The sequence below is a fragment of the Heliangelus exortis genome, chromosome 11 (assembly GCF_036169615.1).
Source record: "Heliangelus exortis chromosome 11, bHelExo1.hap1, whole genome shotgun sequence".
NCBI lineage: Eukaryota > Metazoa > Chordata > Aves > Apodiformes > Trochilidae > Heliangelus > Heliangelus exortis.
Window position 1 is genome coordinate 3,641,532 of NC_092432.1, and position 13,587 is coordinate 3,655,118.

General features: G+C 37.9%; 1 protein-coding gene across 6 annotated transcripts in view; it reads right to left on the minus strand.

Annotated features, from left to right (window-relative positions):
- MEF2A (myocyte enhancer factor 2A) overlaps positions 1–13,587 on the minus strand; it is an 80,035-nt gene that overhangs the window by 17,832 nt on the left and 48,616 nt on the right. For 2 of the 6 annotated variants that reach the window (XM_071754232.1, XM_071754231.1), the window contains exons 4-7: positions 5,965–6,096; positions 5,762–5,899; positions 2,389–2,608; positions 2,141–2,200 (exon numbers count right to left, since the gene is read on the minus strand). In XM_071754232.1, the coding sequence (XP_071610333.1) occupies positions 2,141–2,200; positions 2,389–2,608; positions 5,762–5,899; positions 5,965–6,096 (550 nt within the window). The remainder of the gene's footprint in view (positions 1–2,140; positions 2,201–2,388; positions 2,609–5,761; positions 5,900–5,964; positions 6,097–13,587) is intronic. The other 4 variants (XM_071754235.1, XM_071754233.1, XM_071754236.1 and 1 more) reach the window with 2 other exon arrangements.

The window sequence follows — 13,587 nt, forward strand, 5'->3', positions numbered from 1 at the left end:
TACTTGCTTTTTACTCAGAGATAAAAGTTCGTATTTCAGTGAAATGAGAATAAAATCTCAAATGCTCAAAACTTCATAATGTCAAGTAAGATTTGGGTTTTTTCTTTGTCTGTAATAGAGTATCTGGAAATATGGGTACCCCAGTGCTCACTCAGTCTTTGACATCTCTCCTATAAATTCAGCTGCAAACCTGACACATGACCTTTCACAACTACAATAACAGAAAATTTCTGTGTTCTGGAGAAGCTGAAAAGTAAACCTTGAAAGCTAAAAGAAGAAAATCTATGTTGTTTTAGAAGCTAATTCTACAGCAAACGTAGCAAGAAACTAAACCCATTGTTCCCTGCAGACATAATTAACTTGATGCACACACTTCAAACTCAGCTGTCAAGCTCAAACTGACAAGTGAGCAGATTTACTCAATCAGGTTGTGTGTGGTTTTCTAAATACCTGACAGTATTTAAAAGAAGCCACACCTCCTCCTGGGAGAAGGTGGAGTTCTCACAGTCCAGAGCCATCTGTGGTTTAGCATTCTGGTGTTAATTGCTTGCTTTGCTAGGGGGGCTTCTTCCACATGTTCCACTGCTCTTGCACAGCCACAATTCCTGCTTGTACAAAAAAATCTTTCTAGAAATGAGGGGGTGTATGTGCAACATTCTGGATGCTCTGGAAAGTAAGAGATAAGTGATGCCATTTTGGCTCTTCACATAAACCATTACTAAATGCAAGAAGGAAAACTTTTTACTGAATTAAATATGTTCACCAAACTGCTGTAACTGAGTGTTTCTACAGTTTAATATTCTGTAGCAAGTGCTGTGAACAACTGTTTTGCTTGCTTATTGAAAATCTTACATCTGAGGCTGCTGTTACTCAAGTCTTGTTTTGAAAAAGAGGCCTGAAACAGCTTGATAATAAACTTATTAAGCCTGACTTGAGGAATACTCTGGAAATCAACATCTGACCTCCAGAGTTTCTAAAAATGGCATTTTTCATGTGACCAAGTTTCCTCCTCTTAAAATCTTGCTTACCTGATAGAATCCCCACTTCAATATTTCATATCTTTGCTGCACATAGCTGAAGAATGGATGAAGAATGCAAAGTCTGTCCTGTGATTTCAGCCTTGTACGTGCAGCATTTTTTTATTCATAAATTCAGTTCCCTATTTATCTTCAAGGGACTTTTTCCCAGTTGCTGCATTAAGTAGCCAGTGGGCAAATACTGAAAGGTCAACAATTGCCTCTCTAATTCCTTACCATGAAGACATTCCAAGGAGACTTATGTATAGTTCCATAACTGACCTTCAGCTACCAAGGAATCTCAAGGAATGGAAAGAATATGAAGGGGCTGGGTGAACTCTTACTTATTTTGTCTTTTTGTGACATGATAAACTTCAGTGGCTGCTTACCCTCAATCACAGCACTAAATTTTGATTACAGGAGACATTTATTTTTTTTTTAAATTAAGAAGTGCTATTATTTCTTTTTACTGAAGAGCAGAATGTACGGTGATTTTTTTTTTTGGCAGGATCTATAATTGTTTTTTAAATAAACTCTCATCTTCTTCCAAAATTAGGACAGAACGTAGCTATCACCTTCCAAGATTTACTGCTTTCTTCATATAATTGCTAGAAAATAATTAACAAGATACACATGGCAATACAAACAGTCTGTATTTTCCTCATTTTGATTGGCAACACAGCCACTATCAAACATCCAGGTCTTTGGAATACTAAAGCTGAGAACACAGCTGATTTGTGTTTAGAGTAGTTTAGAAAGCACAGTGAATTTTGTATGAAGTAAGAAATTTGGTGAACATAAGGTATCTTTAGAGTGCTGTAATTGCACCTGTAGAGAAACACAAAAGGAAGAGCAGCACACTACTACTGAAAGCCACATTTTAAAACATTTTTAAAATTAAAAATGCAAATATTACTGCAGTGGAAAGAGCATGGCAGCAAAATATTAAAATCCTGGTAAGAATTCACATGACTTGGCAATTACAGTGCAACCCAGAAAAAAGACAAGACAACCTTTGCTTTGCCACAACTGCTTTTTCTGCAGTCAAAATAAAAAACTGCTTTTAAGTAACTGTGAAACAAAAGCCACAGTACTATTTTTCAAAGCCATGACACAACACTTACCAACTGGACTGGTACCAGCTCCATTTGGCACTGTGAGGTCACTTGTCCCCAGCATTCCACCTAACACAGATAAAGCAGAGCATTAAACCAACTCGCTGTCATCACAGTATCACATTTCATCCTTCAAAACTTGAGCAAGTTCAAAAAAAGAAACTGCACCCAAACTATTTAAGAACTTGCTACTCTTTTGGGTCGTTTGTTGGGGCAGGGAGGTTATTAACAACACTTAAAAGAGAGTAAAATCTTACCTGCATTGCCAGTACTTGGTGGTCTCTGAGGAGCCCCAGGTGAGACGTTGCGGTGCAGGGTGGTCTGAGGGGGGGAGAGCATGGTGGTGTCCGTCAAGGAGGAGGTGGCTGCCAGGGAGGGGGACACCAGGGAACTCCCTGGGTTACTGTAGGTTAAAGTGTTGGGATTGGACACTGGAACTGTGACCGACATGGAGAAGTTCTGAGCAGGCAAGCCAGGCTGCAGGGGAGATGAGAAGGAACACATACAAGACAACAACGTTAGCATGAATAGTGTTTGCAGAAATAGCACGTTATAAAAATATACATTCATGTTTGCCAAGAATTACTCAGGCAGTTCTTTGGTTTTTTTAAAAAAAAAAAGTTAATGGTTAGTTTTTAATATTAAGCATACAATTATAAAACATCCATTTGTTGTAGAGTACGGTGTTAAACTCTTATACATCATATAAATATAGTTCCAAAAGAATTAAATCAAACTTCTAAAACACTGGAAGTTCAAATACAAAAAATTGAAAATACTCATAAGAATCTGCAAACTCAAAAAATACAACAGATTTGTCAGTTAATTTGGGTTATTACAAAGCAATGACAAGCTAAACATGTCTACAAATCAATAAACAGTTACACCTTCAAAATGAAAGCATAAACATGCACATTTGAAAATCAATAGTCAGTAATTACATAAAAAAAGAAAGTTAGTGATAACATTTCTATCAATAACCTCACCAAAATATTGCCACTCATCTCTACAAAGTTTTCAATAGACTAAAAGAAGTAAACAGATACTTGGAAATTCACTTAATTCAGCAGCTTGAACGTAAACATTTAAATTGCCATTATTCTGAGCTGTGTCCCACAAAACTCTGCTGGAATAACCAATCCATTTGCTTTTTTGCAAATCTCAGGTTTTTTGAATTGCAACTTTTACAGCATTGTCTAAAAGGCAACTCTTTTTCTGATGTATGTATGTTTGTTATTCAACAGCTCTTTGACTCAAAAGCTTAGATGCCTGCCCATCTATGGTACTCATTTGGTCATGACTAACTTCTTTGGCCTTTGTCTCATTCCTGTCCTTTGACAGTGATTAATTTCTGGAACAAAAGCAACTATTTTCTTTCACAACTCTCATAATTACTGGAAACAAAACAATGACAGGTACAATTTAAGGGTAAAAATTCAGTATCATTTGACAGAATAGAGACATAATAGCTTTTATTTCAAAGTGAAATGCAGATGACAAACACTCATGACCTAGAGCAAGAATGCTTAAAAAGACTCATTTTTGTCATGTGCAACTTAAAATTTATTTAGAATGCTGCTTCTGTATTGCAATTTTGATAGTAGTAGAAATACAACACCTATATCAATTAAAAGAGCATAATACATGTTCCACAAGAAACAAAATCTCTTCCTAGTGAGAGCCAAAGACACTCTCACTACTGAAGCATTCCTAAGAATAATTATCAATTTTTGGCACAGAGGAAGGAAAAAGTAATGAAGCATAGCAACATAATGCTAGCAAATCATTCACAGTATCTAACTAATGACAGGCTGTTCTGGGATTTGTTTTCACGAGAAACCACTTCAAGAAATTATTTAATATCTACAAAAAAGGCTGTTTTTAAACAGCAAGCTCCCAAGGAAGTCAAACTACCCTTGAAATACCTGAAGTATGATTAAAACAATGCTAGAAGGAATTGGAACATTTTTTGTCTGCAGGTTTCTCAATACAGAATTAATAAATGACAGCTTCCCCCCCACACCTTACAGTAAAATCTGCCTCTGCCCATCTAGGGGACTCATTTGGTTATGACTGAACTCTTCACACTTTGCCTCATTCCTATCCTTTGACACTACAAGTGCATTAGAACAAAAGGAAACCATGTCCTTACACAGACTTGTAAGTACTGGAAATAGAACCAAAACAGATCCAATTTAAGCTATAAAATACAAAACTATAGAGCTAAAAAAATAATGTTGGCCTCTTTATTTACACTCATGCCCACACAGACAATTCAGGTTGTTCATGAAGACCACAGAACACCAAGGGAGAGCAATTTAGCTGCATTACTTTAGAGATGAGGCCTGAAGATGTCTCAACACAGAAAGGCTGGATATCAAAAAATGCAGGAACAAAAGATACTGGCTTCATTTGGCTTCACTGAAGTATAAAGAACTGGCTAAAAGAAGTGATGCTGGGTGTCACGACTGTCAGTTTGCTGTTAAGACTGCAGAGATGGCCTCATTGCTCTGAACAATGAAATAATTTCAAGTATCAGCAAGTCACTTGGGGACACACTGCTCAATTACCCCAGGGTCTGTGCTGATTAACCTAGTCAGTCCATTTACTTTAATTGCTACACGATTTGCAATGTTAAAAATTCAAAGGCTGTCGCAGAACCCTGTATTAGTTTTGTCAGAAAATACTCAGCACTAACTGGGTTTGTACATGGAAATTAGACATCATTGTGTACACCTCCACAAAAAAACATGCAAAATGTACAGTCCTCTCATCCCCAGACTTCTTGAGTTCTTGAACTCAAATTCTCTTCCAAGAGTCCTTCTCCACTAAATCCCTTTTTGCCTCATACCCCAAAACTGAAGTGGATATATCAAACCAGGGAAAACACAAATTATCTGCCCAGTAAATATCTGGGTTCAGATATATGGGGTTCAGACCATGACAATTTCATTTTTCAATTAGATAACACTAAAATGAGAAATGGTCCTCTGGTCACACGAGGGGACAGATCAGGGGACTTAAGAGCTGCAAGCGGGACAAAATTTTCAAAGACTTTCCACAGTGTCCACTGAGGTATCTGTTAGAATTTCAAAAGCAGTAAGACACCAATCTTTTGAGGGTCCCATTGTGCACCAGTCTTCATTTTTAAACATCTCAATACTTGTCTACATCCAGTTTTTCAACAAAATAAAATTCCACTGATTTGATGACAAAATTGATTTTATTTGCCTGTGTGTAATATATTGTAAATTATTGATCGAAGAGATAGAGAGCTACAGGATGTAAATAAACTGCCCTACATCCCACAACAAAACCTATCTTTATAACAAAATTTAGGTAGAATTAGGAAATGAAGCCAGGTTCCTGAAATTTGGAAATGTTCCCTCATGTTCACAAGGTATGAAAAACTGTGAGAGCAGAAGAGAAACTAGAGATAAATCTCCTTATTCTTTACAATAAAATGTATCTTAGCAAGATCAAGTATCAGCATCTCATCTTCCCTGAAAAATGTACGTTCTCTTCTCAACCCATGACATCTTCTTGTCTTTGCAGTGGTTTTCCGTGGTAAGCAAACACTGAAAACTCTCATGCACATAATAGAAGCACAAACCATACTTTAGTACTCACTGCGATTTTATGATTCCTCATCATATTATCAAACTCTTCATTAATTTTTTTATATTTTTCTTCTGTATGTGGCGTGAGCACATATGAAGTGTCAGGGTCCGGGCTGTCGCACCCTCTGTGTTCCTTCTTGTTCAGAGCCTAAATAATGAAGTTAATAAAAAGGATCAACAAATAAAAAGTAGAGATAAAATAAAAGTACTTACAGGGCCTCGCTTGAAAATAAAATCACTATCTTCATTTAGTTTGCTGAATCTGTCCTCCGATAGTGGACTGTGCTCAAAGTAATCGTCAGCATCAGGGCTCTCACAACCATTAAGGCCTTTCTTTCTTAAAGTCTGAAATACAATTGGAAAATTCACATACAAATCATACTAACTTGCCAAGAAGTTTTGTATACTACTGAATCAAGCAGAGCCACTGGAACTACATGAAACTTTCACAGACAAAACTCACTGTTTAACAGACAGGTTTAAGTCTTACAAAATGGTGGCAGAGTACACAGACAGAAAAGGTTCATCCAGAGGCACAGACTCTCTCAGGTGCCATCTCATGGGGAACTTGAACCTACACCCACTTCATCTCTCCAGGCTTCCAGGCAAAACTGTTTTTAGATACGAGCTGATGGAGTGAAGTTGCCTGACATATGAGGGACAGTCAAGTCTGTATGTCATCACTGATCATTAAAAGCCAGTTTACTGGATCTTTAATAAACTGATTTTAGCATCCCAATTGTACATTTTAAAGAGTATATAGCTTAACTCTGACAAACAAAGTGGCTTAAATCTTCAGTTGATTAACATATGTAACATATGCAGTCGATTAACATATGTAACACTTGGTCTCAGTAGATTATAAAGGCAGGATTTTCCTCCACTTCTGTCATCCTGCATGATAACAAGAACTGCAAAAAAATATAAAAAGAAATTACATAATCTCTCTCTAAAATGACTTAGTTTGCTAAATATAAGCTTTTTCAGATTTCCTTTAGACTAACTCGATGCAACTGCTTTCTTGGGCTACTTCCTGTTTTCTGATGGAGAAATCACATCAACATCCCCTGGAAAAAAAAAACAAACTTGTCTCCAATCTACACATTGCAAATAAGCTACCAAAAGAAAGGATGTGAAACTACTGGTCTTGTAGTTTTAAGAAATATTTGTATTCCTTGTTCTTTTTCACCTATTCCACAGTCAGAAATCTTTCTTTGCAAGTTCTCATTTATAACAAACCAAGATTTAAAATGCTAGCTATGGAAAAATCTTTAACATTTTTTAAAAGTTTCAAAAGGAAAGCAATATAAATTTTTAAACAGATACACATTAGCAGTGCATAAGACAGCAGTAGGACTACACAGGCATTAAGGAGAGCTGTGTGCTTCTTTTTGTGTGAAATTATTTATATTCTATTAATTTTACACTAAAAACCCTGCAGATCTGAAGCCTGTAGGCTGGCATTCTCAGCACCACAAAGAAACTGCATTTGTTTTCCTACAGATGCTAAGAAGTTTCCACAGCATATTGGATTTCTAATTAAAAAAAAAAAAGCAAGCAAAAAACCCCCAAACAAGCAAACAAACAAACCCCACAAAAAAATCACACTGTTTTAGTTTGGACTATATAATTCATCAGCATTTTTTCTTAAGAGTGCTATCAACTGATTTTTAGTACAATAAAAAGCACACAAGACTTTCTCTACTGTTCATATAGAAGCAAAATATTGACTATTTCTACTTCAGCTTTAAAGAGTACTTGAAAATTCAATTACACTGTCTGAAATTCTTTAATACCACTGGTGACCAGAAGCTGTAATTCCCTCTCAAGTTTCTTGGCTTGCTCCGAGTATCCCACACAGTATCTGGAACTCCCACAAAAATGTAATCCCTAAATCAGCATATGGGGAAACAGGTGTAGCTCTCCCCAACACCTGTCACAGCATGGATCCTGCTCCTCTAACCAATCAGCTGGACACGTATATGGACTTGGCCATACAAGGACTGGCTGCTGGGCCTCTCAAGGTCGGAGCCTGTTATCCCTCTCCCAGCCCTTCCTAACAAGTCAGCCTGCCAGTCTTCTACACTTTGATATCAGGAGGGAAAATGTTAACACTGCGTAATCTGGATTACACTTAACCCTTGCAACCCTCTGAATTCTGTAAATAGAATGCAAATGTCATTACAGGGTGTGCAGAGTCAACGTGCGTGTGCAGTGCCCAAGACGTGACTGCAGCTGTATTTAGATGCTCTAAAGAAACATCTTGCAAGAAGTACAGATACTGTCTGGTTCACATCCTTCGAGAAAAATACTACAGCGATTTTAGGTACTGCAACACAGAACCTTCATTACTGCTTTTTTCAATTTTCTAAAACAATCAAGTGAAAGCTTTTCAGCATTACGCTGGCAATTCATCCTCCCAGATCTGCCTGAAAATCATACTCCAACTTGTTCTAATACAAACAAAGCCACTTAGTTAAATATAAAAATGCATCCTTCCTCTTGGTGACCAGTTATTTTTATTTTTGATAACAATGGGGTTAAGTCTGCTTTGACTCATGAGGAAGGAAAATGCCTCAGTATCTCCCGTTTAAGATTCTGGAAACCTTCACTCCAGATGGGGTTCCTGTCATTGTAGAAGGATTTAAGCCACAGTGTTAGAGATAATAAGTCTGGGTCTGATATCCAAAGCTCTGTCTCCTTATCACTGAAGTGAACTGCCACTTTGAGGACCTAACCATAAAAAGACTGCCAACGTTATCATTGCCCAGTAACATAATAGTAAAACATTTCTGCTGGGTGGCTCGTCCTCACGGCTGGAATGTTGTCATCTGTTGACAGGGTCAGGCGAAGCCTACGCGAGACAGCACGGCCTCAGCTTTCTCACAGCCCGTGGAGTGGGGAGAGATAACAGAGCCCTGCCTGGGGAACACAAAGGGCACTGGGAAGCTCTCTGCAGGGACCCAGGAAAGTCAAACTCCATAAACAAGTGTGACTCCACCCTCCAGATTCTCCATACCTAAAATTTGTTGTTTCCCTCCTTTGCGGTAAATACCTTGCCCTCCCTTCAGCTGCTTCACCGAGACTGAAGTTTTATTAACTCTGAGGATAGGAGGGGCAGAGAAAACAAACACCAATTGGTGAGACTAAAGAATATTTGTCTAACACGAAGGCAGGTTTTCCCTCTGCTGCAACACACAATCTTGTTTAGAATAAAATCAGAACTTTGCAGTTGAGGCTAATAAATACAGATGATCATTTTTCTTACTATAACAAGAGACTAAAATTATTTTTAGTTTTTCTACTTCCTCTAAGACTTAAATAAATTACTGGAAATTGTTCCCATATGTTTGTCAATGTACTGTATTGTGCCTTCGGTATCTGAGACTGTAAAGCTTTAATAGGAGATTGGATTGACCAAATGAGGAGACAAAGTACTTTTTTTTCTTTTTTCTTTAATGGCAGAGCTTAGAAAATCTTGTATGAGAACAAGTGTACTAGCTATGACAGGTTTAAAGATTACATTCAAGCACATGGCACAAAAGCCCCATATTTTACAGAACTTCTCCACACATATGCAAAGTACTTTTTAATTGCAATGCATTTTGCTAATTTAAGAACAGAATCATGGCATGGCAAGAAGCATCTAAGGAACACAATAATGCCTTCTCCAAGAAACAAGAAAAAATAATGAGCTCCTCTCTACAATTCAAGACGAATTCTACTGAAACCAGTAATGCAGACACCAAAGAGCACAAAAATACAGTAAGATTATTTATTGTATGATGCATAAGGAAGCAAAGATGATATTCAATCATCAGTGTAATTATCCTAGCATAAGCTTCCTTCCACTAAACCCAAGAAACACAAAATGCTGGAGGCTTTAAGCCTGCTGAGTCTCCACAGCATGAAATCAAGTCACCACCTTCTCCAAAGCTTGTTCCAGCCCAGCTGCATGCAGCTTTTCTCACAAAAACTCAATACGCTGATCAACAGCAGTTCTGGAAAGCAGCAACTCAACTAATAAACACACATTAGTGCTCCCAGAGATGAAGTGACAACCCCCAACTGTCCTCCTCCCCATGAAAGATCCTGTTTTTTACATCTGACTCTGAAAGGACACAGGACATGTTGTTAATAGTTAAAAAGAGTACAAACAGCATTGTTTTGAACTGACTGAGTGTGGTTAAAAAGCCAAGACTTCTGATATTAGTAATCTGGGCTCCTTACCAGCCCTGGAAAAGCTGTAGAGAACTTGATTATGTTCACTGTCACCTCAGGAAATAGTATTTTTCTGCCTTAAACCAAAGAAGCAGGATGACCTCCATGTAAGAAGCATTATGAAGTGCAAAAAACCTGTCAGTTCATTCAAAACACTTTCAGTGTCAGGTTTCTTGTAATATTACACAAAAAGGAAATGGTTGTTGCTATCAATACTACCATGTATCATGTTAACAGCTCTATTTTTGAACTTGCTACCTGAGCTGGCCAAACAGGATTTTTGTTGGTGTTTCATCTCAAATGATGAGGAAAAAACATTTTCAAAATTTGGTTACGTTGAAGTAAGATGTTATTTCCCCTGGAAAAGGTAGATCTTCCACTGTGGTTAGTTCTGCTTCTGCTGTTGCAGTCAGAGCACAGGGAAGCTGTGAAAGAGCACAACTTTGGAGAAAAGACTTGAAAAGAATTGTAATTTCAAGAAGTGTAAGAATTCCTCAGGCAGAAAGTAATGGAAAGGCTCCACATGTACTTCCTAATATTACTGCTGCTCTGGTAGGCACGTACACCATGGTTATCAAAAGGATAACCAGTTATACACTTTCCTGATGCTCTAGAGAGCTGCCATGCAACTGGAGACAGAGAGGACAATGCTGCCACTTGCACCAGATTTCAAAGGCTCCTCACCCACAGATGCAGTCACCAAGCACCCCCACAGCTCTGTGCAGGAAGGACAGGACTGAGCATCAGTCTGTCATCTGTGATGGGAATAACTGCAAGATTATTGAGGCAAAAGATTGTGAACTTGCAGTCACACCAATAAAATGCAAAAGCCAGTGCCATCAGCCCGGGCTGCAGCAGTGCTTTTCCTATCAGTGTTCAGGAACAAAGGAAAATAATTCCTAAAATAGAGACCCAAGGATAACCAAGAGTTATTGAGCCATCCCACAGCCTCCAGGATCAGCCTCACAGTCACTGTGCAGATGATTACAGAGATCCATGCTTTAATGGAACTGCTGAAATCTCTGTGGGAGCAGTTTGACAACCTGACTGACAGTAACCATCTACTGCCACAGAAAGTGCAGCATCCTAGAGACCACCCCTATGCCAAATCTGATGTTAGCTCAAGCCTGCAAGATGTCATTTTTCCTGACTAAAATGACAGAAAATTTTTGTTGGCCATTCTATATTTAAGGTATTTTTTGCTGGGTTTTTTTGCAACTGTAGCAGGAATAAGGTGATTTTCCAACAGCCTGAGGACCATCTCAGGCAGAAGGAATGGCCTGGCCTTTCCCTCAGCAGCAAACCATTGCCCTGGCCACCACTGATGGCCACCACCACCTTGGCCACCACACCCTCCTTAAAAAGCCACACCTTTCTTCTGAGATATTCACAAAATGAAGGACAAACAGAAGTCACAGCACCAGACTGCCACCCACTTTTCATTCTTGCTATGTGATACTTCAGTGAGAGAAAGCAGGGCACACTCCTTTAATGCAGTTCAGTTCCCTTCACACAGTAGAGAGGGATTTCAGCTGGCAAGAACTACACGTCCCACTACAGACTTTACATACAGCAAGAAGTCCTGCTGAAAGCATGACAACTGTTCCATTATTTCCTTCCTGTTCCATGCTACTGCCAAGAAGCTGAAGCTAAAACCAGATTTTTCTTCTTTAATAGCAAAACATTTCACTTCCCTAAAAAAAATGCTACGGTGTCTTATCCTTTACATATGGCAATTTCTCTCCTATTTTGTATAAAGCATATTCAAGTATCTGAGGAATATTCTTCATCACTGAAAGTGATTTATATTTTTTAAACGTCCTGCAGGTCTGTCTGGCTTTAGACCTATCATCATTTCTATTTCTTTTCTCTACAGTAACAACATGGTTCTGCAAAGTTGGAGCTTGCAGCCTGCAGTGCTGGGTATACAAATTTTATCAGTGTCTGCACTACAAGTGGGAGTGAATCTCAAGTGCAGTGTATTATGTCAAAAGTGAACAGCCAGAGAAAAACCACATAATTTAACTCAGGAACAGTGTTTTGAGTTCAACAAAACTACTTCTGCAGGCTTGAATTTCTTTGTTCTCAGTACTGGACGCATCAGATTATTTTATGTAAACCTGACAAATTTTACAGAATTTTCTCAGCCTCTTATTATTTTCTACTTCAACGACTGAAGCATCTGCAGATTTAATTAGGAAGCTGTTTTCCATTCTTTTGATTATAGGCTACTTAGGTTTAGCCCTAGTATTATTCCTCTTCGTACACCCAATAAACTTTAAATGACATTTTGCTTTGCTGTCAGTTGGAATTCCACATTCTAGTTATGGTGATAAATACAAACATCCCAAAGCAGCACAGTAAAGCAGCTTTCAAAACTTCAGTGTTGTGCACAGGAGGTCAAACGAGATTATGGCAGACATTTCCATGAGCTAAGCAACCTGGGGAGCTTAACTTCTTTAAAAACAATGCCTTATCTCTCTGGTAGGCTAACAAAAACCATGAACATAAAGTCAAATCTGAAAAACTGGCATACTCTATGCCTTTAGCTTACTTAAGTAATATTTCCCACACTTGTGCTCAGTTAGTAGTGGTATTTCAAAAGGAAATTATTTATATTACGGAAAAATACACAGACATCAAAAATTGAGTCCACTACTTGAACAAAGTTCTCTACAATGATTATATCAATTGGCCAAATTTGATAGTATAGTAGGAAAAGGAGGTGTTTTAGGATTAATTACCAGAGCTTTACAAACAAAACAATTACAAGTCTTCTCAGCAGTAGGCCATAAAATACAAATAAAATCCCCTTCGGCAATGCTCTGCCATGTTAAGTTTTAGACAAAGGTCTTTGTCATTTACAGATAAAAAATGTTCATGGCTTGAAATTTTATCTGTGTCCCTGCTACATACCACTCCAAGAAAAGGCACAGTCTTGTTTCAAATGCTGGAGCACTTCCAGTATCTGGCAAATTTTAACATTTATCCCTAGCTTGCCAAACATGAAAGCGAGCTGTCAAATTCCTCCAAGATATGATAAAGATGGCACTCAGGATTCAAACTCTCCTTTATATTAAAAAAAACAACCCAACAACAACAACAAAAAAACCACACACAAGGGGTTTTTAGATGTGATATGGTATGAAGTTCCAAGTCTAGCTTTAAATATCATTGCTGTGAAACATTACTTTGACTAAACCACAAGCAATTATTACAGAACAACAATTTTATGGGCTATAAAGCCCTCTCTTTTTACCCCCACAGTATTATACAATGAACTAGAAGGTGTAGGAAGGGAAGCTCCTTACTTTTATTTGTGATTTTTGAGAAACACTACCTGTAAACTGTGGACTTTATAATGCAGTTGTTGACCTACAAACAAGACAACTTGTTCATTCCTAAATGAACTTCTGAAGACTCAGAATGATCAGGAATCCACTGACACTGAGAATACTGTTTCCACAGTGAAATCTAAGCCAAGCTCTCCATGTCTGATATTTGATGCATGTCTTTGCTTCACTTTCTATGCAATATACTAATTATTAAATTTTATACTACTGAGCAGACTTTCATTTTATCTTTTTTATAGAAAGTACCATCAACTAGATTTTC